Source organism: Eschrichtius robustus, chromosome 18 (assembly GCF_028021215.1).
Source record: "Eschrichtius robustus isolate mEscRob2 chromosome 18, mEscRob2.pri, whole genome shotgun sequence".
In the NCBI taxonomy this organism is placed as follows: Eukaryota; Metazoa; Chordata; class Mammalia; order Artiodactyla; family Eschrichtiidae; genus Eschrichtius; species Eschrichtius robustus.
The window spans coordinates 72138358-72165659 of record NC_090841.1 but is presented as its reverse complement, the minus strand read 5'-3'; the positions used below and the strand labels follow the sequence as shown (position 1 = coordinate 72165659).

Below are 27302 nucleotides of genomic sequence, written 5' to 3'. Positions count from 1 at the left end.
TAAAAGAATAAACATAAGGAACATTTCTGTGAGTTACGTAAACATAACAATAATAAAATGAACAGTGGTTAGCCCACCAACCAACTTAAAATATAACCTTCCTAAAACCCGAGGCTCCAAGGGTGGCCCCTGGCCCCTCTAGAGGTAACCACTCCAGGGAAGGGTGTTAAAGACAGGCAAGAAAGCCAACTTTGTTTTAGAGATCACACAACCAGAGAAAATAAAATACAGGACTCTCTAGTTGATTCGTTTGATTGGTTGTATCATAGGGAATCCTGAGTGATACAGGAGGATGTAATGGAGGGCTGAGACAGATGTGGAGTGTCAGGCTGAATAGTGACATCGTAAAGCAATCAGGGAGCAGTCGCTGATTATCAGAGCTACCACACCATGTCGTGTGGGTTTAATTTGATGGCACTCACAAGGGAGAAGTTAGATTTTCTGGACAATGGCCCTGGTACTCAATTTTCACCTGTAGATATTGGCGAGCCAATGCCTAACAAAGGTGAATCAGATCAAAATTCTTAATGTCATTGATTCTGTAGCATCTCCAGAGCATATCTAGTTCATGACTAAAATTTCTTGCCATCATCTCGTAAAATTATACTTAGTGCATCCTTATTATAAAGATGTTCCATATCAAGCATATTGTTTATATCAATAATTACATGTTCTTAAAAAGATGTTTTGTAAAATAAAAAAAGTGGAAACAAAGTTAAAAGACCCGAACAACCTTTCAAAATATTTGACTGAATAGTTCCCCTAAGTTACATTTGCTTTGGTTAATTTATAGAAAGCCCTAAAGTGAGGAGAAAAAGAGGAAAATACATTGAATATTGTGCAATTAAAGTAAATGTTTAAGAAAAACTAGAAACATGTAGGTTAATTTTGCTTGGTAGTTATAACAATTTATTTTTAAAATGAAAAGGCATTAAGCAATCTAAAATTACATCAAATATTTTATATTTAGCATCATAAAATTACTTATTTGCATCATTATATTTAGCATCATAAAATTTCTTATTTGCATCAATCAGTGAAGCAATTTTCATCATAAACTATTCTGTGATACTCTACAGAATGACATAATTTTTAAATTAGAAAGGACTATAGTGGTCCCAACCTGTGAGGTCTTTAGAAAGGGAACGTATAAACTGAATGTTGTTTGTTTTTCTCTTGCAATATATGCAAGAAATTAAAACAAGAATTTTCCACGGTACAGGTATAAAAGGGTGTATTCTTTACAAGAAAGCATAGTGCTGAAGGATGGCTAAAATTTCCATCCAAGAAAAATTTAGCGCTTGAACTTAAGGAAATGGAAAATTTCTTCGCTGGACCTCATAATATTTTCAGTGCCTATTAAAAGTCAGGAAAGATGAATGTAGAAATAAGATGTTTCTTGAAAACATGGCATAAATAGGTAATTTTGAGAAATCCCTAAGATGTATTGGTTCAATTAGATGGTAGGCATGCCAGAATTTTGTGTAGACGGAGAATAAATCTAGAATCCTTGGAAGTCTCTCTAATCCAAGTGTCTCTCTCAGTGGTTCACATGAGATGCCTGGATACTTTCTTAAGAGCTCTTGGAGACAGTGTATGTAGTTCAGTGAGATTAAGGGTCATTTGAATTTAGAGGGATAGCATGTAATTTGATCTGTTGACTCAAAAGTATGATAAATTAGACCACTATCATCTATTGCTGTGTAGGAGAGGAAGAAGACGGGACATACCAGTTCTGATGAGAGGAACAGGGTTGGGCTTTTTACACTTTATTGAGTGCCTTCCTATATACAATCTAAGTATCTTCACAGTACAGAATAAACAAAGTTTAATTCATTCTTTTAATTAGTGTCAGAGCTCCAGCTGCAACTTGAGTATTAGGTGGCTTAGGTTATCTTCCAATTTGAACACACTGAAAGACTTGGAAAGAAGACAAAGAAGAAGGTAATAAACCCTGTCCTATCCATCAGTTATTTCAGGGGAGATGCCAGGACTCAGGATAAATCAAGAGCATATTAACTAAGAAGGAAAAACAGGACAGGCAGCTTTCAAAGGAGGAGTCAAGTCTTGCCAACTCTGAGTACCTACCTCTGCCATGATAGTTAATTTTTCCCCTCTTAGAAAGAATCTGCATCTGAAATGTCTAAGTATATGCTTTCTAGTCTTTGTGTTAATTACATTGAAGAAACGTTATCATTAGATTAATTAATAGAGGTGATTACTTGATATTAATCATTATCATTGATTCACCCATTATTGCTATAAATCAGTGAATTAATTCTCTTAATGGCTTTTTTTGAGAGATTATATGTTTATGGAGTGATATGCAGATTCTTAGGGGAACAGTTTTCTTCTGTTGTATCTTAAATTAACATAGAATATCTCCTTCAATTTCTACATAGAAACTTAGTATAGAAAAGATTGTTCAGTCAGCTGTGAATTCATCTAGCCCTCCTATCATTTAGGAAGATTGCTCCATGTTTTCTGAAGGATAAAATGTGAAATGTCTTGTTGAAATTAAATGCTACCGTATCTACTTTTCTAGTAATCCTATGAATCAATCAATCAATCAATCAGTCAGTACCTAAATAAAAATTTTAAAAAGGAAAGGAAACCAGATTGAAACCGATGCCTTCCTAGTGAGCTTTGTTGGCTCTTGGTAGTTTTCACTTTCTTTTCTAAAGGTCTGCAGAGTATCTAGACTTTCTAAGATTAGTGGTTATTTTATATGATTGATAATTTTTCTTTCTCAAAGTCGAGGCTACTTTGGCTTTTTGCTGGTTTGATAATTGTCCTCATTTTTACCAGTTTTTCTCAAGGATTACAGCTTATTTTATTTACTAGTAAACAGTCTGTTAGGTAGTGTGATTAGGATACCTTACCCACATTTTCTTTCCCTTACATCCCTTAGCCTGCCATTCCCTACTACTGTCTTGGTTGTGTTCTATCCAGTTTAATGATTATCTTCCTCAAGGTATTAGATCAATCACTCCCTTGTTTTTCCTCATGTTCCACATTGCCAGGAATCATCATTACTTTGCAAATTTCAGCCTCATTTTAACCCTGGCCTTCTTGACACATTATGTACGAAGACCTGCCAACCTAATGTATTTGTTTTTAGTTATAACACGTGAAAAAGCCATGTGCCTTTTTCACGTGTTACTTTATGAACTATGCGCTCCTCAGAGAGTCTCTAGGTAGTCAGCTTGGTTTCTTTGGGAATCTCTTTATTGTCTTTATGGGAGTGTTTGTTTTTGTGTTGACTAAGTGTTACTCCTTGAGGCCCCTCCTAGCTTCCACCCAGTGCCCTTTCCATTCGAAAAACATTTCTTTCCATTTGGAAAACTCTTCCTTAGGTTGTCATTGGAGGCAGTTTCTCGGAAGCATTACTTCTGCATCTCCCAGCGATGTCCTCCACCCACCTGCGGAAGTGTGAGTGACTAATAGGTATACCCTCGGGTGAAGTCTTAAGTGCAGACAATCCAGCAGATCTTACTGGCTTCCAGATGACATGTTAAAGGCCGAGTTTGCTCACCTGCCATTGTTCGGGACGCTGCTGCTTCTGGGTGTTAATGGAACTTAAACGATGGGTCCATGCGTGTTAGTGCATCTGTGACTTACGAAATTCAGTTTGATCAGTGCGATTCGTGATTTGTATTGAGCTGAAAAATTCTTCTGTGCATCTGTTCAGATAGAGAAAACTAAGTGATTCCTGGGTATATGTGGGATGTGCCATAGGGTAGGTGCCCCCTGGGTATGTTGCATTTTACTAGAAACTAGAGAGACCACAGTGATGGAACTGTGCTGGCTGTAAACTATAGACACCATCTGCCGTAGAGGGAACACATTAGGAAAATGCCACCTGTTCCTACGTTAGTTTGGCCCTGGCCTCAGAGTGTCACATGTACTCTTATGTTTCGTTTGCAGTTGCTCTGACTCATGCAGCCAGCGAATGACTAATGAGATTGTTACACATTCCAACTATGAATGTCCTATTATCTGATTCAGGTTTGATTTTATTTTCTCTCTAGTGTATATGTATGTGTTTCTTTACTGTTTTTCTGTCAGTTCCTTTCCTGACCAATCGGTTATTTGAGAAAGTATTTTTATTCGTTCAACAGTTGTCTGTTGAGGACCTGCTAGGATATAGTGAGCAAAACTTACAAAATGTCCTTGGCCTTTGTGGGGCTTACACATTCTATCAGAGGAGACAGGAAATAATCAGGATCAATAAGTAAAATAAGCAGTGTGCAATGCGGTGGTAAGTGTTAAGGAGAAAAGGAAAGCAGGCAAGGGGGAATGGGGATGCTGTGAGCAGGGATTGCGATTTGGGGTAGACTAGCTGTGAAGGCTTCCTTTAAATAAAAATGTGATCAATGTGATGGAGCAAGCCCTGTGGCTCTCGGCGGGGGGGGGTGGGGGGGGTGGGGGGTGGGGGGGTAAGACTGTGCAAAGCAGAGGGACCATCCAGTGCAAAGGCCCTAGGAGAGAGCATGCTCAATACTCTCTCTTGATACAAAGAAGCGCTTATCTCGAGAGTAGAAGGGGAGTCAGAAAGGCAACAAGGGGCAGATCGTGTAGAGCCTTCTGTGTCAATGTAATGACTTTGGCTCTTACTCTTAAGTGAGATGGAAAGCCCGGGGGTCATTCGGAGTAGAAAAACAAGGCTGATCAGAAACAACGTGCTTGCTGGGTTAGGAATAGACTGAAGAGAAGCACCAGCAGAGGAGGGGGACCCCTTAGGACACGGTTGTAATAACCCATGTGAGAGATGGTGGTGGCTTGGACCAGAATGGTAGCCGTGGAGGCCGGGGGGAAGATTCTGGATATACAGTGCTTGTTGAGTTCACGGGTTTTACTGATAGATTGGCTGAGTAATAAAAGAGAAAGATCACTCCAAGGTTTTTGACCTGAATGATGATGAGAAAGAGTCATTGTTAACTAATGGAAGAGCACATTTGCGGAAGGATGGGAAGGTGAGGATCTCACCTTCATCACAGATTACATTTGAGGGATTTGATTAGACTGAAAACGCTACAGCTGTTGGAACCTCTTCATGTAACTTTTTCTTTTAAAACAGGAAACTTGATTGACTAATGAAAAGTGCACATGATTAAATTAAGAAAGCTTACATCCTTGACTCTGCAATGAATCAGTGAGACTTGCTTAATTTTGGTCAAAAATACAAAGTCAACAGTGGCTGAGATGAGCATATTCTCTATAAAATAAAATGATCAGATTTGCAAAAGCTTGGCTACACAATGTGAATTTCACTTAAACCATGTGGCATTATTTTAGAATCATCAGACATCCTGCTTTAGGAATTCTCTGCTAATAGATAAAATAGCTTGGTTGATGTGCTGAAGTAGCCAATGAGTATGTTTTGACTGACAGTTAAGCATATACATCCTACATTTCATCAGATTCTGCAGTGTTAGGTTTATATCTCACTGAGATGGCCATTGTTATGATCATAAATTATGAGTTCAAGTAGCTTTGGTGGTTTGCCAGAATACTTCCTGTTCCAGTACTAAAGATTTCTCATATTTCTTTGACTAGAAAAACAAGGTTCAGACTGATAGTCCTTTCCAGTATGTGACTTTCTGTGAGTGTGTCTGAGTTTAGAAATATTGAAGTGTGTGTGTGTGTAAGTGTGTATCTATTATTCTTAGGACTTTGCCTAAGAAATATTAATTAGGCAAATATTTAAAATTTTTAACATTAAAAAAATGTTAATATTTTTCAGCAAGAAATAACACTCCTTCGGCAAATTTTTCGGAGCATTGAAATGAGATAAAGTATAGCTCTTATTCTTGAGAAGTAATTCATCGCCTCATATTGTTAAGTCATAACCATTTAGTCATGAAACCCAAACCTTGTATTTAAAAAGTAACAATCTCTTGTTTAAAGTATCTCCTTTGAACATTTCCAAGAATCTTAAGGAAGTCTTTATATGACATTAAATTGTTAATTTTACCTTGTTATTTCAGATCTGTGATTAGAATTCATTCTTTGGGCTGAGAGTCTGTGTAGAATAAGAATTCCTGTGGTTCAGCATGCCAGTAATTCTGGGCAAGGTTAATAGAGTGGTTTTTTGAGAAAAAAAGAGCTGTTTTATGGAAAGCCTTTTGGAACTTTGCCTTGTTTTGTCTTCCTGAACTACCAAATCTGCTTCAAGTATTTGTATGAGATCCTAACACGTTTATATATTAATTTTGAGATAACATATTTTTCCAGACTGACATTTCCCTGGACACCAGCCATTTCTGTGAACACTGCCCATGGAATATAAGCTACTATTAGTCTGTGTAATAGTTGGGGTAAAGTAAGCTCATAAGAGAGAACCCCAAAATGGGACAGTGCAAGCAAAATACAAGTTTATTTCTGTCTGAAGTCATTGTCCTGTGGGTCTGGGTGGGTGAGCGTGTATGGCAGCCCTGCCATCCTCAACGAATATTTTCCTAGTTTACCCTTGGCCTCTCTGTTTGTATCTGGTGAAAGGGAAGGGAAAAACGAGTCCAGTGAAACTGTTTTCGTAGATGGTGTGGAAGTTGCCCATATCAGGGAGAACTTTGTCATGAGGCCACGTGTCCTTGCAGGAAATTCCAGGAAATATATTCTCCAGCTGAGCAGCCATATGCCCACAAGAAGGGGAGGAAGAGTCTGGAAGAGCGACCAGCAAAGGACAAAATGCCCAGTCCGTTAAAAATACCTTCTAAAAACCAGCCATTTAGATTCAAGTGAAAACAAATGCATTTTATATAATGAACTTCTCAATTTTATGTTCTACTTCTCAAATATTTGTATCACAGAACAAAGTCATAGAATTTCAGATAGTATCACTGAATGCCCAGAAGGGACACACTCAGACTAAAGTGTCACTTTTGAATTTTATGTGGTTCTGTTTTACCTCATAGACTCTCCCCATAAGTGAAAGTGACTAAATTTTTGCCCTACTTTAAAGTTTTAATCTGGAGTTAAATCCATCTCCATCTACTCATGTGAGACAACAATCTGAGGAACTTCTAGGACGTGGAGAGGAGACCCATCAGTGTTCTTTCCCCACCCCAAACAGAAACACCAAAGAACCATCGCAAATCCAGAGACGCTGGAGGAATTTTCACCGCCCCTCCCCTCCCTTTCCTTGGGGCTAGTCTGTTTAATTTTAAAAGCAGAATTTTGCTTTCACAAAGTATACCAGCCAGGAATTTGTTCAGATTCCTCAAAACCAAGCCAAGAAAAGTTTCAGAAAGTTCAGACATGTGTGGCCGAGTGGAAAGAACAGAGTTTTTAGAGGCAGGCACAGACGCATGGGAATACTGCTTCAGACGGTCACTTCTGGCTGAACTTTGGCAAGCTTCTGTTGACGTAAAGAAAATGCACAATGTGAGAGTTGCGAGTCAAGTTTTATCTGGGGCAAAATGAGGACTACAGCCCGGGAGACAGCACTTGAGATGGCTCTGAGAAACTGCTCCCAAGAGGAAGGGGGGGGGGAAGGTCAGTATATATGTGATGTTGGTGAGGGGGACCAATCAAGCACATATTTTTTTGCCGAAGGTTTCTGCTAGTCACGGGGAGCAGACGTCACCCTGAAGGATTTTAGTGCTTTTCTAGATACGAGGAGATACAAGAATTGGGCTCTTCAAAATGGCTCCTGAAAATATCTCTCTGAAGACCTGTTCTGCCAGTTTTCCCCAGAGCACAGAAAGCCTCATTTCTGATCTCCACCCTGAAGTCCTTTCAGGGGGTGTTGAAAGTCAACAGCTGCAACAGCACATGATTTAATCCTTGTAGAGGTAGATGGCAAGTGCTAAAGGCAAGTGCCAATTTGTGGTTGATACTTCTTAGCCTCATTGGGCCACAGTCTCCTCATTTATAAATGAGGAGAGGTAAGAATGAACTTTGTGTCGATACAGAATTAAAACGTGTAAAGGGCCCTGCATGTACCAGGATGGTTCTCTTCATCTGCGTGATCTATGACGGTCCCAGGGAGCCGGGGTCATTGCTCCTCTGGCTCCGTGGCCAAGGGTCTGTGGTTTCTTTGGGCAGGAGCTGCCTAATGCAGCCCAGGGTGTCACTGCGCTGCTCGGAACCGAACCGGCCTGAGGCCTGGGTTTTTCCCCCCGAGACAAAGGGGAGCTTTGGTCACAAAGGCACCCAGTGACCTCTGTAATGCGGGCAGGAGAATGCAGCTGCGCCCCTGTTCTGGCTGAGTCCACATTGATCTGGGGGTTGAATTCAAGATACTAATTGCCAGTCAACACAAGGATCAGCATTTGTCTTTAAGCACCAGGAAGTAACGGTGAGGCCTGAAAAGCCAAATCAAGGACTTGCTTTTCCACTCGTTTCCAACATCAGAAAATATTTATATCCAAATGTGATGTAAAACAGTACCAATGTTTAGGATTTTCAAACAGTGCTCTTTATATAAAATAATCGCGATTTTCTAGCTTCTGTATTGTTTTCCAGTGCTTTTTCAGTTTTTCATAAAACAGAACTGATTTTTTCCCCAGTATTTTCATCTCTTGATTTCTAGTTGCCCAAATGAGCAAAGAAAATACTTATCACTGAGGAATGTGCATGACTTGACTGTACAGCATCTACCCACAGTAGCCAAATGTATGTGGTTTTTTAAAGAACATTCTTTGAGTCTCTTCTGTTGCCTTCTTCTTCATGGCCCAGAAGGAGTTGCTCACGCCTGCCCATTGCCATGGATATTTCCAGAACAGCATGCACTCCAAGCCTGCCCCACACTTGGCTCTTCCAGCAACTGGAGACATCTCTTCAAAAGCCCACCTTCCACCTCGGAAACGACAGGGAGGAGCCTGGGCTCTTAAAGGCCAGGAAAATGCATCCGACAACAGCACCTGAACTTCCCCCCAGCCAGGAAAGTCTGATGGGAACAGTGGCGGAGGGCTGGGAGGAGGGGCACCCCTCTGCAGGAACAAGGCCTTGTCCTATCAGGAGGGCAGCCCCAGGGGCCCTCCCCTCCTTTCCCCTGAGCAGGGATAACCCTCAGGGGCAGGAGAAGAGCCTCTACTTCCCCTCAGCTTGCGGGTTACACAGTCTCAGAAGGAGGCATCAGAATTGTGACCACCACAGCCAGAAGCCCCCTGCTCCGTGGCAGCACGGACTGTGGAGGGAACAGGAGGAGAAGGAAGCATCCCCGGAGGCTGGAGTGAGCCTGCTGGCGGGAGAAGGAAGCAGTGGCCGCACGTGCCCTGCAGGGGACTCGGGTCCATCAAGGCAGAAGCCGGACAGTGGCACAGTGGTGCTGAGGATGAGGTCCAAGGAACACGTGTTTGAATCCTGCTTTGGATTCGAACTTGCCTCCACCCCAGCTTCTTCCTCTGTAAATGGGGTTAAAATACTACGGCAGCCACTTCGGTGAACAGAGTGATATTATAATGCCTGGAGTTCCGAGGGTGGGGTGTGTACACTGGAGCAGATCTGTGAGCGCACAGTGCTTTCAGACCTCGAGAGCAAAACCAAGGATTTATCTGCCTAGCTGAGGACCCATATGAGAGAAGGGTCCCCTGAGGCAGTAGAATGAAGGTAAGGGGGTGGGTGGGGAGGAAGTAGAGCCATTAAGCTAGAGTGAGGCCCTGGGGAGGGAGCTGGGAACGGGCAGCTTCTCTGTGCCACGGGGCATCCTTAGGAGGCAAAGCGGGTCTGCTGTCCCGGTGCCAGGAGCCCTGGCAGCTGGTGTGGGTCACCAGTTGGCCCCAGGCACGATCTCTTCATAGAAATCGAGGCAGACAGTCCAGGTTTGGAGCCCATTCAGGAAGCAGCCTGCTCTTCTCATTATCCAAGACACCCTTCCTTCCCTTTCACACGCGCTTTCTCTCTGCAAATTTCCGTCAGCCCCTCTCCCTGACCTGCTCTCTGCTTTTTTACTTTCATGGGCTCGCTTAACCTACTTGTCTACGTTTTGTCCAGATGAGCCTATCATTATGTCATAGGCCGGGCTGCTCTTGTGGTGTTTACGGTCTCCGGGGGGAGGAAAATAAAGAAATGTACACTTTAAGATCTGGACAGGGCTTCCCCTGGTGGCGCAGTGGTTGAGAGTCCACCTGCCAACACAGGGGACACGGGTTTGAGCCCTGGTCCGGGAAGATCCCACATGCCGCGGATCACCTAAGCCTGTGAGCCACAACTACTGAGCCCGCGTGCTGCAACTACTGAAGTCTGCGCGCCTAGAGCCCGTGCTCCGCAACAAAAGAAGCCACCGCAGTGAGAAGCCCGTGCACTACAAAGAAGAGTAGCCCCCGCTCGCCGCAACTAGAGAAAGCCCGCATGCAGCAACGAAGACCAAGCACAGCCAAAAATAAATTAAAAAAAAAAAAATCTGGACAAACTTTTTAAACTACTACATCCTGCCGATAAAATAAGATAAATAATGGTATGTCCTATGTTGCAGAGGATTAGCTCATCCCTTAAAATCAAAGCTTTGGGGGAAAACAAGACAAGAGATACGGTTGGGTGAGAATTTGTCATGCAAATAAGATCAGTCCGTTGTCTGTTCTCTCTTTTTAAAGCAAGAAGTATTCAAGAGTCCTAGGTCAAAACAGAGGATTTAGAAGGCTGGAAAAACTAAATGGGCCAAAGGAAAGAGCCTTTTCACTCAAGTAGCTATGTAGATGGTCAAAGCCCTTGTGCCCCCTTTAAACTTCAGCAGTTTGTGCTGACAGTGTGATATAAGTCTATCAAAATAATAACAAATTTATTCAAGTTTAAGAGAATAATAAAGCACAGCTAACATAGTGGGTACTTATTCCCAATTCTTAAGTCAGTACCATTGATGAGAAGGCAAAGAATGGTGGGGTGGTGTTAATCAAGTAAGAGATTTGGGTAAAACATTCAACTCTATTTCCTCATCTTTCAAAAAAGAGGCAACACCTGCCCTGTCCTCTCATTCCTAATCCATAGGGTCGTTGAGTGAATTTGTTATGGAGGTTCGTGAAAACCCTCTTTTAATTGTATAATGCTGAGTTACATCAGCAAATAATAATAATTATTATGTTATAAATATAATAAGTATATTATTAAATAACAATTATTATTATTATTGATGAAGAAGAATGAGTATGATTATATCCCTGCTGAATAATAGTTAAATAAAAGATTATTAAAGCTTTAAATAATTACTCCATATTCCAGACGTATTTCTCTGCACGTTGGATGTTAGGTAGTATTCCCAAGGATGATTTTTCTGTCGTTCTCCTGCCCAGGGGTGAAAAAGTGAATATCATACCATCTGACACAGTGCAAGTGCCTGATGGCTCTCTTAATGTCATGAGCCCAGTATTTGCTAGAAAGGTCCAATCGCTGGTCAGAGGAGCTCTGACCTGTGTAGCAGTCTGGCCAGTGTGCCTCATGAGAGCGTGGAGAGCCACTTCATTCCAGGCATGGGCTGCCCAGATCACAGCTGCTCAGAGCTCTTTGGCTTTGGTTAAGTTTGTTGTGCTGTTATATAATGGGTACTTGGACCATATCTCATGAATGACTGATTTTTTTCTTCCTCCTTCTCCACTGTCCTATTATCGCGCTGTTGTCTGTGTCGAATGTTGTGTTAGAGTTTGTTGTTAAAATCAAGCAGAAAAACAGGCAGCTGTTAAGGTGTAAGGAGAAAAACATTAGTAACGGGGAAATCCACATATGGCACAGTAAGATTCTGACACCGTGGCGTGGGGCTGGCCCCAAGAGGCCTTACGATCATAATCTAGTCTTACTTTGTGCTCATGATTGTCTTTTCACCCCTACGCTGTTACTAGTGCACAAGCCAAATTGTGACCAAGCAAACTAGACTACAGGTGAGTGGTGAGTTATGCCTTTGCATGTTAATTTAGAACTCTCATTTTAATCAGACAGGCTCATTGGCCCATGCTATTTCTGATCCGTACCTTAAATCAAAAAGAAGTTATTTAACGGCTTCTGGTTTCTGCTCCAACATGTAAAGAGCTTGGAAGTTGTCAATCCTGTTCTCACAACAAGAAAAAAAGCTAAACAAACTGAAAACCAACTATTCTGAGAGCAGTGCTCTTAGATCTAACAGAGAGTTGAGGTTGCAGGGCAAAGTGCTCCTTGAAATTTGGAGAGACAGCCAATGCAGAGATCATTGTTCCCCAGGGGCAGAAGCCGCTGGTGCCAGAGACACTTAAACTAAAGTTGGGTAATTCCTGCAGGCAGAGCATAGACTAGCCTAAGAGTTGACAATCCCTCTAGTCTTAGGGGGACCCAACGCTTTCATGAGCTTTACCTCCAGGAGCCTTACCCAGTTCTTAGGATGATGATCAGAGAAAAATTCCTTCATGCTTCCTGCAGGGGGAGAGGAACAGTGACTATTCTGAAATAAGCCCAGAGCCCTCTGTTCATGACACAGGCATGCCCTGGAGGACATCTGCTTTCCTAGAGCCTCATCTGACCTCGGAGGAGGGCTGGTAGATGACCAGAGCCCCTCTGGCCTCTCTGCATCACATAAACTGAGAAAAAGAGTCTAAGAAACTCTTCTGAAGGTCACAGCCAGGACTCAGACTGACTAAAAAAATTGAGATTTAATCATAAGATGATAGAATGTTTCTCCTCTCCAACACTTTATCATCACATTAACAGGGCTCCAAAGTAATAACCAGGTTACAACCTAGCTGCAAGACACGGAGTCTGTTTAGAAGGAATTTTGGGGGAAACGTAAAGACAGCAGGAGACACAGAAACCAGGACACTAAAGGACACTGAAGGCTTTGACACCTACAGATATGGCATACATTAAGCACAGCCTAACCTCTTGCCAGATTATCATAAAACCTTACACTAAAGGCCTACCTACCTCAGTTACTGTTACCTATATATCATGTCCAGTTTTCAACAAAACATTACAAGGCCTGGTAGAAGGCAAATAAAACACAATCTGAAGATACAAAGCAAGCATCAGAACCAGACTCAGATATGATGGGAATTTTGTAATTATCAAGTAATTTGGAATTGAAAATACTTTAATTAATAGGCTAAGGGTTCTAATGAAAAAAGTGGACAACATGCAAGAACGGATGGGTAATGTAAGCAGAGAAGTAGAAACTCTAAGAAAGAATCAAGAGGAAGTACTAGAGATCAAAAACATTCTAACTGAAATGAAAAATGCCTTTGATGGGCTCGTCAGGAGACTAGACACAGCCAAGGCAAGAAATTCTGAGACTGAAGATATGTCAGTAGAAACTTCACAAACTGAAATGCAAAGAGAAAGAAGAATGAGAAAAAGATGGAACAGAATGACAAATAACTATGAACCACTACAAAAACGCTAACATACATGTAATGAAAATACCAAAAAGAGAAGAGAGAAAGGAACAGAAGAAATACGTGAGGTAATAATGGCTGAGAATTTTACAAAATTCACGTTGGATGCAAAACCACAGGTAAAGGAAGCTCGGAGAACACCAAGTAGGATAAGTACCAAAATATCTACACCTGGGTATATTCCGTTCAAACTTCAGAAAACTGAAGACAAAGAGAAAATCTTGAAAGAAGCCAGAGGGGGAAAAAAACCAAAACACCTTACCTGTTGAGGAGCAAGGATAATTATTATATTGGACTTCTCTTCAGAAGCTGTGCAAGCAAAAAAAGAGTAAAATGAAATATTTAAAGTGTAAAAAAAAAATCCAAATAACCTAGAATTTTGTATCCAGCGAGAGTATCTTTCAAAAGTGAGGACATATAAAGACATTCCCAGACAAACAAAATCTAAGAGAATTTGTTGCCAGCAGAACTGCTTTACAAGAAATGATAAAAGAAGTTCTTTAGAGAAGGGAAATGATGTAGATCAGAAACTCAGATCTACATAAAGAAGAAGAGTGTTGGAAAAGGGATACATGAAGGTAAATAAAATATTTTATTTTTCTTATTCTTAACTGACCTAATAGGTACCTGTTTGTTCAAAATAATAATAGAAACAGTATATTAGGTGATTAGAGCTTATGGATAAGTGAGATGAATAACAGCAGTGTTATAAGGGACAGGAGGAAGGAAGTGGGAACACTCTATTGTAAGGTTCCTGCACCATCTATGAAGAGGTAGAGTATTATTAGAAAGTGGACTTAGATTCGTTGTAAATGTATATTGTAAACTCTAAGGCAACCACTAAATTTTTTAAAGGAAGTATAATTAATATGCTGAGAGGAGTAAAAATGGAATCATATAAAGAGAGAGGCAGACAGAAGGCAAAAAAGAAACAAGGAACAATTGCAATGAAAAGAAAACAGTTACAAATATGGTACATTTAATTTGTCTATATCAATAATTACTTTAAATGGGGATGGTATAAATATACCAGTTATTTGAGACCAAGAGAGTGGATTAAAAACCAATAACCAACCATATGTTGTCTGCAAGAACCCCACTTTACCTATAAAGACACAGATAGATTAAAAGTAAAGAGATGGAGAAAGATGTACCATGCTAACACTAATGAAAAGGAAACAGGAGTAGCTGTGTTAATTTCAGACAAAGCTGACTTCGGAGCAAGAAAAGTTATCAGAGAGAAAGATGGGCATTGCATAATAATATAGGGTCAGTTCTCCAAGAAAACACAACAGTCCTTAATGTATATGCACCTAACAACAGAGCATCAAAGATATCAGTCCTTTCCAAAGCGAGGTAAAGATTCAATGCAATCCCAATCAAAACCCCAGCATGTGGTCTTGTGGATGTCAACAAACCGATTCTACAGTGTATATGGAATGGGCAAAAGACCCAGAATAGTCAACATAACGCTGAGAAAGAACAAAGTCAGAGGACTGACACTACTCAAATTCAAGACAATCTAAAGCAGTATCAAGATAGTGTGGTATTGGCAGTAAAATAGAAACTAGGTCAATGGAACAGAATAGACAGCCCCCAAATATACCCACAAAAATACAGTCAATTGGTCTTCAACAAAGAAGCAAAAGCAATTCTATGGAAAAAGGATGGTCTTGTCAACAAATGGTGCTGTAAGTACTGGAGATTCACACGAAGAAAGGATGAATCTAGATACATCCAGTACAGCTTTCACAAAAATTAGCTCAAAATGGGTCATAGACCTAAGTGTAAAATGTAAAACTATAAAACTGTAGAAGATCACGTAGGAGAAATATCTAGGTGACCTTGGGTTTGGCAGTGATTTGGGGTTTGGCAACACCAGAAGCATGATACATAAGAGAAAAAATAACTAAGTTGGACTTCATCAAATCAGTAACTTCTGTTATGCAAAAAACACTCTTAAGAGAATAAAAAGACAAGCCACGACTAGAGAAAAAACTTGAAGAACACATATCTGATGAAAGACTTGTACTCAAAATATACAAAGAACTCTTAAAGCTCAACAATAAGAAAACAAACCAATTTAAAAATGGGCAAAAAACAGACATCTCACCAAAGAAGATAAGCACATGGCAAATAAGCATATACAAAATACTCAACATCTTATGTAATTAAAGAATTCCAAATTAAAACAACGAGATTCTACTACACATCTCTCAGAGTGACACAAATCCAAAACACTGACAATACCAAATACTGATGAGAACGTGGAACAGTAGGAACTTTCATTCATTGCTGGTGACAATGCAAAATGGTACAGCCACTTTAGAAGACACTTGGTCAGGTTTTTTTTTTCTTTTAAGCTAAATATAGTCTCACTATATGATTGAGCAATTATGCTCCTTAGTATTTACCCAAATGAATTGAAAACATATCCACACAAAAACCTGCATGTGATTGTTTATAACAGCTTTATTCCTAATTGACAAAAACTGGAAGCAACCAAGATGCCCCCTTATAGGGTATAACTTGAGATAAACAAACTGTGGTACATCCATACAAGGAATATTGTTCAGCAGTAAAAAGAAATGAGTTGTCAAGCCACCAAGAGACACAGAGGAATGATAACTGCATATTGCTAAGTGAAAGAAACTAGTCTGAAAAGCTGTTACTCTGTGATTCCAACTATATGACAGTTTGGAAAATGCAAAACTGTAGAGACAGTGAAAAAGTCAGTGGTTGCCAGCGTTTCAGAGAAGGGTAGGGGTTAAATAGGTGTAGCACAGTGCAGAAACTATCCTGTATGATACTGTAATAGTGGATATATAATATTTTGTATTTGTCAAGACCCATCTAACTGTACAACACAAAGAGTGAACTATAATGTAAACTATGGACTTGAGTTAATAATAATGGCTCAACATGGGTTCACGAATTGTAGCAAACGTACCACACTAATGCAAGAGGTTAATAGGGTGCAGAGAGAGGAGATAAATGGGAATTCTTGGGGCTATCTACTCAGTTTTCCTGCAAGCCAGAACTACTCTTAAAAAATGAAGTCTATTAATTCTCTGGAAAGTTTTTACTATTTGCTCACATTCTTATCTCACCTATGTAGAATTCTGGTTTACATTGGAAATGCTGGCCTGGTAGGAAAACATAGTATCTTGCTTCCTTGTTAACACAGCTTTTAATACATGTGAACTGTTTTTCAATCTTAGTATAACCTTAAGAAATCTAAAATTGTATCTGTGACACATCCAAAAAATAAATCTAAACCAGTTGAAAAACTGAATTTTAAAACCTGTTTTAGCCTTAGGAGTTTCTGGAAGAAAGTAGACAGCAAATGCAGGAAAAATTCTGTGAATATTTCTGTACACATAATATCAGTGTGAAGATATATGACCAAATATTTGCCTATGTATAGTTTTAAATTTTTAACAATAAGTAATTGTTTCCTATTCAGTTGTAACTGTTCGATTATAGTATTAATATGAATTATATTAGAACATGTTCTTGTTTTCGGTTTTATATTATATCAGTGGTTAAATCAATGTAATTAAATCTTTCATTGTAAATTATGGAAATTGTATGTTTATCATAACACAAACAAGAACTTTATTTTTAGTTAAAGCCGTATGTTGTTTGTATTTCTTATCTCATTTATTGTTAATTACATTTGGTCAATATCACTCAGGTCTCTTTCTTCTATCCCACTTAGACCTGAATCAGATTTTAAAATGCCTCTGAACAAAAAAGTAAAATTATTTAATTCCAATCTTGGTTGATCTTTCTATCCTGTGCTTATTTACTAGTTCAGTTTTATTTAAAAATAAAACCAATTCTCACTATTGTGGCTCTTCTGAGGTAGACTGACCAACTTTACCTTAAAGGTAATTTGTATTTTCCTTGCTTGTGCCTGGTAATGCAGAGATATGAACCATGTGTGTCCCCAGATATGAAGACAAGAAAGTCTTAGTACTTTTTCCAAATGCTTGGTTCTAATTTTGGACTATTATGAAATTCTAATGTCATAACTGGTAACTCCCTAAGAATTACATGACGTTCTGGCCTTTTTGCCTTGATTTCTTTTGAGTGTACTTTCCAATAGATCTTTCAAAAGTGAGTGACAAAGCTAAAACACTCTTAAAAGAAACCACATTTCCTACATGGTATGTTTTGCTTGCTTTTTGAGAAAATTTTAAAAGCTACTAAAGAACATTTATTTAGTGTGTTAGTGGTGACCAGCAAGTACCATTATGGCCAGAGTCTGAGGCCCAGGAAGGTCATATAGGTTAGAAGCAGTGGACGGTTTGAACGCTAGGGAAGGTCGCTGAAGGCTCACTGTGGCTAAGCATAGTTTTGTTCTGTTTTTTAATCAACTAATGGAAAATAAATTTCCAAGAAGCTCTTTTGATCTAAAATCACTGCTCTTCAAAGGCAGGGACGTGACAGTTATCTGTCATGACCTCTGCTTTGCTGCTCTTATTCCCAGCCTCCGTGGAAATTGCCCAACTCCAGAGGCGGGGACTGTTTTAGTTGGCATATGGGCTCAGCGTCCTTGGAACTGCTCTACTTTATGCCTAAACTTTCCTGCCAATGTCAGCATCAGCCTTGTCAACACTTCTTTTCCATTTGTGAATACTGTAGTTAAAGCTTTCACCTCTCCTTTTCTAGAAGTATTTCATATTTAGCACTTGGGTGTTTAGAAATTCTCTCTCTGAAGAAATACATTTCAACTAAGAATCTTTACGACTTATGAAAGAAGTTTCACTTAGAAAATATGTATAAACATATGTGGTTTTTGGTTTTTTTTCCATATGGCCTTTGATCTTGTCGCAAAGCTTTAGTGCTGTGAACAGTGAGGTTTAAGGTAACCGACAAAGTGGTCTCACCAGTGAGGCAAAGTTGTGTCAAAAGAGGGCTTAATTGTTTAAAAAAAAAAAAAAATTCTAAGCAAAAAAATTCAGCTCAAAACCCATAAGGTTTCTAAATACATTTTGAAGCATTTAGAAGAATAGAAGTCCTTTTGTGTTTGCTCCATGTTCTGGAAGAGCAAGTAAAAAATGTTACTTTGTTTGTTAACTCAGTGGCCACACGGCAATCCTCAGGCTGAATGCCCGTGGGTCATCAGCTAAGCATGTAGATGAGTTGTGTATAGATTATTATAATCATAAAGTTATATCACAGTCTATCAGGGGAAATACTTGTGATAATTAGTTTGGAAATATAGTTTAGTAAAATTAAACATAATTTCAAGGAAGAGAAAACATTTTCATGAAGGTTTTCTTCATTAGAAAGGTGACATCATCCCAAGTAATTTAATTATTGTTGATTTATTTAACAAACCTCTGTAAGTCAGGGTGGGCCTTCCTTGCTGTGTTGGTCTCCTGACCTTCTTCACATTTCATATATCTGGATACCTCCAGCCTTAGTGACAAAAGTTGATTATGTTGAATCTAGATGTCCACCTTAAGAATACACATCTCTCTCATTGTTTGTTTTTTTTTTTAACTTAACATGGCATGTGTTTTTAACTGTCTCATGACAAATAGATTTACTTTTTAATCACCACTGTTGGGTAAAATTTATTATCGCCTGAGTTCCATCCATCAGATTTGAGGGTACAGCTCACGTGAAGAGGTAAATGGGGAGACGGTGAGGGGCGGTTTGGTGGAATAGGAACCCCAAGTTTGTAGCTTGTTTAGTTATCACCACAATTTCATGACCCTGTCATCTGAAAGTCAGATGACTCAGTGGTGTCACGTAATGTACGACTAGAAGACACAATAAGGAATATTCCCAGGACACAGTCAATTTCTCCCTTTTTTTCATGGAAAAAGAGTTCACGGAAGACAACCAAGCAGTAAATATAATCCTAAAGATAGTCAAAACAGATTGGAATATAATTTTGTTCAGAGCTATTAAAAAAATACTATGTCTCAATATAGGCAGCCTGTGGAAAGTTCCAAGGTGAGGATTTATCTTCTAAATGTAGACTTGTGGGTCTTTTTAGCTAGCGAATTCAAACCACCAAAGGAAGAGGTCAAGAAGAATGAATGAAGTTAAGAGAATTGACGAGCTGAGTATCACTGTTGGAATTTTGTTTCTTATACGGCTTGAATTTGTGCTTTGAGATTTTGGGGTCTAAGAAAACCATGCTGTTCCAGGAGCTTCCCAGAAATAATTTTGGAGCAGGCCACACGGGCTCCGGAAAGAGAATGCATTCTATTTCCAAGTGCTATTGTAGAATCATTATTCATTTAACAAAAGTGTGGTCTTTTCGGCTAGAAATTTTAGTTCCATCATCCAAATGGACTAAAAATATCCTGGAGTATAACTAGAAAAAAGTATTTCGTATGTATCAATATGCTGTTTTCTAGCAACGTCCCATTCTGGATTAAACAATAAAGGAAAACTTTCCTGTTTCTCTGTAGCGTGGGCTTTTAAATTGATATGTGTGTATGTGTTTTCAGTGAATTGTGAAAATCAGCCAAATATAAAGTCAGTTATAAAATAGTTCCCTTTGTTTCCAAATCATCTGTGTAATATTTACACCAAGGAAGAATCGATTAAAAAAAAAAACAAGTATATGAGGAAGGCCTTCCTGTGTCTCTATACTATACGATCATTGTTTTATTTATCACCAGTTCTGGAGTGTTTCTCAATGCCAAGTCCAGAAGTGAAAGATACAGTTGTAACTTAGAGTGCTGACACCTAGCGAGGGAGACGAGCAAGGTAACAGAAGTCCGTGTGACAAGTGACAGGATACAGGTGAGCTCAGGCCTCTCTGGGAGGAGCAGGCATCGCGAGTGGCCTGAGGGCAGAGGAGGTGATCTGGGCTGGAGGACCACAGGGGAGCTGGCAAAGAGGACCGGAGCGCAGCACGGGGGCGGCCAGAGGGAACAGGCTGTGCAAAATAAGTGTCGGCGGCACCAGTTTCACCCTCAGCGTTGTCAGCTTCTCACAGAAAGTAAGAAGATCGTACATTTTATTCTGTCAGTTTAAACACTGGAAAGCCCCTTCAAAAGTGATTTTCTTTTCGTACATTTGTCGAAGTCCGGAGCAGGAAAGTGGTGCGGAAGGGCTGTCTTATTCCACTGCCTTTGCTCTTGCCACTCAGTAACATCCCCGAAGCCTTCGACCCTGCGTCGTTCATGTACATGGGAAACACTTTTTTCAATAGTAAGCATTTTCTTAGGGAGTTTTTCGGTTCCATTTTCACAAGTGTCTCATCTCTTTGTAGCAACAAACCTTGCTCTCTGAGCTGTACTGAAGGTTCCTACTTTTCTTTCTTCTGTGTCGAATTAGGAAAAATGGAGTAAACGCTTCAAGATTACTCATTGAACATACTATTTTTTACTTAATTTCAAGTAGCACCTTCCCTGTAGATGTAATAAAGAAAGATCTGCGCAAGTTAGAGGAAGGATAATTTTCAGTATTCCTTTCACGTTTTATCTTGTATTGATGATCCTCGTATTTTACCTGTAAATGCTCAATCGGTAAAGCAATTAAACTTTAATGGTAATTCATAATGGATTTCTGCAGCCACTTTTCTTTTTTAGTTCACATAACTAGAAAAAAGTAAGGGACTTAAATTACATCTTGTGTTAAAATTGTCCTTCATATTCAGACCATAAAAGCAAAAACGTTGTATATTTTTAGTATGTAGGGATCATTAATGGAAACAGTCACTTCTGTTTTCTGTTGCCATTTTATATTTGGTGCGTGCTGTTCCTCTGTGAATCTTTCTCTTAAAAGTTATTTTCTTGTATGAGCTCCTCAATAGACTATAAACTTAGCCATCATAGTCCCTCAGAAAATAATTATCGATAACTTCATTTGAATTGAGGATAAGAGAAAATAAGGTCTTTCTAAAGCCCTGGTGCCAAGCAAGAGAATATATATAAGTAAATGGTAAAGAAAAAAAGAGTTTAAGACCTGGAGCCTGATGATGTGGGTTTAGATTCTGGTTTTGTTTCTTTTTAACTCGGACAACTTCATTAGCTAGTGACCTTCACTTTGCTTTTCTGTAAAATGTGATGGATATTATCTGTGCTTATACCCACCTACCCATCTACCTGCCTAAGTAGACAGGGATTTCCTTAGCATTTAAGTATGTGAAAGAGCCTTGAAACTAAACGTGTTCTACAAATACTAGTTGCTATGGCAATGACTTACCAATGTACCAAATACGATTCTTAAAATGAGAGGCAGTACATATATGAAGTTATATTTTACATAAACTACGTAGCACAGATTAATGCCTAATAGGCGTTCACCAAACAGGGATCCGCTTTCCCTCTTTCTCTCAGCTTTTCTTTCAAGCCTTGTTATTTCTCATTTGTCCCCATTTGCTGCTACACTTTTCTGCTGTTCTGGGTGCTTTCGAATTCACTGATGCTCTGATTCTTCTTCCTGCATGCACAGGCCCAGAGAGGCAGTCAGACGTCCGCCAAATTTAGTAACCTCCTTCTTAGTTTGGACATTTGATTGTATGCACATTCTAATTTTAAATTAGCACATATATGGGTAGATATTGGTTTTATATCCTATAATAATTTAACTCATTTATAGCAGTGGAATTTGTTGAGGTACAAATGTTTACGAGTTTTATGAATAAAAACCCAAAGTTGTAAACAACTTCAACTGAGTACTATATTTTTTATTTGTATGGTTTTTCACAAAATAATGAGCAGTTATTTTCATTGTTTATAATAATGCCTAAAACTTATTAAGTGCTCATCAAATGTCAGTGCTTGACAGAAATGAAATCATTTAATCCTCACAATACTTTGAGGTATGTCTTAATTATTATTTCCCCATTTTACAGATGGGGAAACTAAGCCACAGAAAAGATGTCAGGAGACAGGATTATCATCACAGTTAAATATGCAGGTCCTCGTTCCTGAGTGCCTGGGTTAATTCTAGTTCCCCTAATTATTATGTGTGCATCCCTAGACAAATTCCCTACACTTTATGTGCTTTAGTTTTCCCATCTGTAAAATAGGGAAATAATGACACATCCTCGTAATGCCGTGAGGATTAAACACTGGCTTTCCTCTGAATGACATTTTAGATTCTCTTAAGCATACGTTCAGAAATCTGCCCACATATTGTTCCCTTTTCCTGCTTTTCATTATCAGTAGTATTTTCAATGAGGCAATGCTCGTAGACAATACAAAGTACTCTTTAATGATTTACTAACTTACGTTTTGGTGTTCAGTGTAAACACCATGGAATCCAAAGACAGGCTCCATCACATGAATTTTTGGAGCCTAAGATACTTTAGTTCTCCCTATGAGAACGTGATTTCAAATGAAACCCAGTTCTCGGACTTATTTCAAGTGCTTTTCAGCACGCTAAAATTGTTAAGCCCCAAGTGGCAAGCGTACATGGTACACATCCTTTTTTTTATTATATCTTTACTTGGCTTGATTGTTAGTGTTCTTTTCCGCATTGTTAAATGCATTTAACAGCGAAATCTGTAACCTAAAATGATTTCATTGCTAGAGATATTAAAACTGCCCTGGCTTGAAGTCAGAAGCAACTTTATCAAAATCCTAAGACTAAGAGCAATAAAATGTTGCATGTGATTTGAGTCCCTTTAGCAGAGCTTTTGTCATTGAGAAAATGAGCATGGATAAATATTGATTGTGTTTCTGAAAAATGTTTTCTCGTTTCAAAAGTCCACCCCAGCTTAGCCGGCTCCCCTCTCTCTTGACAGGCACCAGCATCTTCACCGTGTACGAGGCTGCATCCCAGGAAGGCTGGGTATTCCTCATGTACAGAGCCATCGACAGCTTTCCCCGCTGGCGTTCCTATTTCTACTTCATTACCCTTATTTTCTTCCTTGCCTGGCTTGTTAAGGTACTCTAAAAATTCGTACTCATCCAGTCTGTGCTTTCTGACAGTTTCTGCAGATCTTTTGTTTGTTTTCGGTTGCCCTCACTCCCTCATGCCCAGTCTTTGGTAAATGTGGTTTGTCATTTTCTTTCAGAATGTGTTTATTGCTGTCATCATTGAAACATTTGCAGAAATCAGGGTACAGTTTCAACAGATGTGGGGATCGAGAAGCAGCACTACTTCGACAGCCACGACACAGGTACAGTATCCGGAGGTGACGATGTACCCACTTGAACTGGGCGTGTCCCTCTGCACCACCCTGGACATTGATGGAACTTGATGGGACTTGAGAAACCCTGTTATCACCAACTTCTGCAATCAGATTCACTGAGGGAGCTGCTTAAAAAATACAGGTGCAAAGCCCCAAACCCAGAGCGACCAAATCAGATTTTCTGGGTGACGGGGCAAGGGCACCTATATTTTTAACAGCCCCATGGGTGGGTTTGATAGAAAACCAGGCGTATCATCATATTTATTATGTACCTTCCATTTGACTCTACCATCACATGTCCTCCAAGGACTTGCTGATAAAATACAGCAACTGTGGAATTCCCCATTTAAAAATATTCACGTAATTGAAACCAGTATAATGGCCCTTAGGTATAGGATTAGAATTTTTCAGAAGGAAAATTTATTTCATTCAGAATGAACCAATCACAATATAATAAATTATGAAGAGGACCCCTCCATCCCAAATGCATGCCTGTGAATTTTGAGGAATTACTGCATATTCAGAAGGTTTCCACTCTGCTCCCAAGAAATTGGAAGTATCCTAGAATTTGACTAAAAGTGGCATGGCATTTATTACATAAGAGGGCAATTCAGATCCAATGTCTTTTGTTCTTATTTTTGGTTTTGTTTTGTGTGTTTGTTTTTTGGTGGTTAGAAAGAGGAAGAATAGGTTTATATATCTTCTTCCGGTGTAAATCTTAATAAGAGAGAGAAAAAATAAAAATTCCAGAATTGAGAATGAAATTACTTTATGCCTTGCAACTATTGCTTTAATGTTAAATTTTAAGAGAAATTTAACATAAGTTTGTAAATACTTACACAGGTCTGTTAGGACAAAGGTATCTGTGAAAGATCCGAGGTACAAATTTTACTTTGCAAATCTCCAAATTGAACTTTTAATAATTATATTTATATAATTATTACTTTTAAAATAATATATTATTTTTTTTTAATAATTGTATTTATGCCTACGTATTAAAATTATAAAGAAAAGGATTCAGGATAGTGGCTCACTGGGAGTGGGGATGAAGCAGAGGAATAAAATTAAGAAGAAGTGCAAAGGTAAAAAAAAATAAGATATTTATATTTAATAACTAATAGTGAAAATGCTATTAAACATGCTAATATTTGGAAGAGCCTCGTGCAGTATTTTTATGATGTTGTGAAAGTTCGAATGGTCTAGTTCATTATAGATGAAATAGTATTTATATTATTCAGTTTTGTCAAACAGCTATTCAGACTTCCCTGAAAGATTTTTTGAAGTGTTATCTAGGTTATGTCACAGATGGCATGTAGGAAAACCTTCAGTGAGTCCGCCACATCTAGTACTCATTTCTTCTCTCTTCTTTTTAGTGAGCTATGAGAAATCGTAAAGTTCCAAGTCCATTCTGACATGTCTTTTAAATAGGGTGACGGCCTCGTGAAGGTGTGTTTTCCAGTATAGACATTGAGAACGAAGTGGGACATAGAACTATGAACCCCACACAGGATTCACGTTCGATATTCCTGAGAGGTGACCTAAAATGTCTTTAAAACTATATAGTGCTTATTAAGTAACTCTTATTTGTAAAACCACAGCTGGAAAAGTGGTGTTTGGAAGTGCCACCAAATCAGCCAGCAGTTACAATAGAAAGTGAAATGTGGAGAGACTGTGAACACAGTTGTACAAAATTGCTTTGATGCAAAATTGTCCTTAATCAGGAGGAATAAGGTGGTAATTCAGACGTAATGCGTCTAGGTGTTCAGCAGAGGTAATCACCCAGAGAACTGTGAAAAACCTTCATTAAGAAAAACGCTGTGGCTGAGGACCTGGTTGCTAAGCAACCGAAGCTCCAGCCGCAGCCTCTCTGGTAAAACACCACTTGGGCTGCCTGGCAACAGGCGCAGGCCCCGCCCATCCCCTCGCCAGCCACTCAGCAAGTGTTCCAGATGCTTTTGTGTGTGTGGAAGGGAGAGGCATCATTTGCCATGATTCTGTTAGGTTTGTAAAATCAGAGACAGCTCTGCACAAAGGCCTTCTCGTTGGATGGTTTAAAACACTAAATCACAAGTTTCTAGTTCTAACAAAACAGATGGGCTTTAAGGAAATAAAATAGAGATGGTTGTGTATTGGGAAGCACACAGCTTTTCAGAAATGAAGTCAGTTCTTGTCTTCCTCTAGTATGTGGGACGTCTGCAGTTGTTCTCTGTAAGTTATCCTCATAGGAGGGCAAAGAGGGTCCTGGGGATGGTGGACTTGTTGATATTTCTAAGTCCCTGGACTTCCCAGGAGGACTGTGTGAGTAGAAAGAAAAATTACACACATTAACAGGATAAAGTAGGGGCTTTCCGACATCTTAGGAGGTTCAACAGGATTTGGCTCTGATATGTTAAGAGGCAAAAGAGAATCAGTGATGAGAACTCTTTCTTTAAAATAGCAAAACAACCTGCCTCAGAGTCACAGCGTAGAAACAAATTACAGAAAAATTAATGCCAAAGGTCTTATGGAGACCATAATAGAGCAGGTAGCAGGAGAACAAAAGGAAAACGACGTGGAAATTTTCAGATTAGTAGTCAGTAGTTTGCCTGAACTCTGATGGGGATGGTGACTCCTGTACCTGCATAATCATTTGACACAGGTCACTGTTGCCACATGCTCGGTTATATGTTGGATTAAAGTGCAAGAGATTTGTACATCCAGGATATAATAGCCCCCTGTGTCAGCCCACAGTAGGACTTCCCATGCTACACGTTTGTAGGGGTGTTGCCCCAGAGAAAGGTGTTGGGGTGGGCCGATGTGCTAGCGGAACACGTCCTGGGCATCGTGCATGTCTGGTCCAGACTTGCACTCCCACTCCTTAGACACTTCACCTCAGATATCTGTTGCCAGTCGTGTGGTCTTCTGATCTAGGCTGATTCACGGTAGGAATGAGCTTATCTCACTTTGCCTGGAAGAGAACCGAAAGAACTAAACTTTAGGGCCCCGCAAGGCTAAGTGTTGTATATATAGTGACAAGAGACACAAGGCAGCCTCCGGCAATCAATCCGTACCTAACTTTTATATACAAATCATGGCCCAATAAGGCCATATTGAGGGACAAGTAAGTAAATATTCTGATTGTCTAAAGAGAGCAGTAATTTCTGGGTCTGTCATTGTCTCTGACTGAGCACACTTGCTGGCCCATGTTTTCTGAATTAATAAGATACAAGACAGATAAGGGTGGAGTTGATAAAAGGACACAGGAATTCTTTCTCCTTTGTAGTTCCATGAATCTTCTCAGAATATAGGTTCCTACAGTACTGGAACAACTTCTGTGTAAATGTGCAATACCAGCTTAAAGGCAGAAAGGCATAGGTGAAAAGGCACATGATTGAAAATAAAAAGAATTTCTCCTCTGTGAAAAGATGTGTACAACGTAATGCTCCAAAACAAAACTTCAGTAAAAATTTGTTTACTGCGTTCCAAGACTATTGGTTTCCACATGAATATACATCATTAAAATATGTGAGAAAGCAATTGAGTGAAAGCAATTTCTGGGAAGGCTTTGGTAGAAGGTACAATAGTGAGCTCCTTCTAATAAGAAACTATAGTAATGGAATAATACATTCATCATAGGAAGCCATACATGAGAATCATGTCTTGTGAGTCTGAGTCATTGAGTATATTATTCAATTACGAAATCAAGTCAAGTGTCCACCCTCATTATTTTGTGTGATAATGACTATTACCTGTTTTTTAAGATGATTGATTTTGAAAGAACCCAAAGAGCATGGGAATTTCAAAATAACTTTTGGATTTTCTTTTCATTACCAAATGTGTATGTGTGTCTTGGGTTTGGAATTTTAATTCAGTTGCTAGTGGTCACCCCTATTACCAAGATCCATTCTCTACCA

The 27302-nt window shown here is 39.3% G+C and overlaps 1 protein-coding gene across 6 annotated transcripts in view; it reads left to right on the top strand.

Annotated features, from left to right (window-relative positions):
• Positions 1-27302, top strand: part of NALCN (sodium leak channel, non-selective) — a 279498-nt gene that overhangs the window by 61309 nt on the left and 190887 nt on the right. For all 6 annotated transcript variants that reach the window (XR_011070942.1, XM_068526400.1, XM_068526403.1 and 3 more), the window contains 2 exons: positions 23020-23162; positions 23293-23397. Coding sequence is in view for 5 of the 6 variants with exons in the window: in XM_068526400.1 (XP_068382501.1) it covers positions 23020-23162; positions 23293-23397 (248 nt within the window). In the remaining variant the exon portion in view is untranslated. The remainder of the gene's footprint in view (positions 1-23019; positions 23163-23292; positions 23398-27302) is intronic.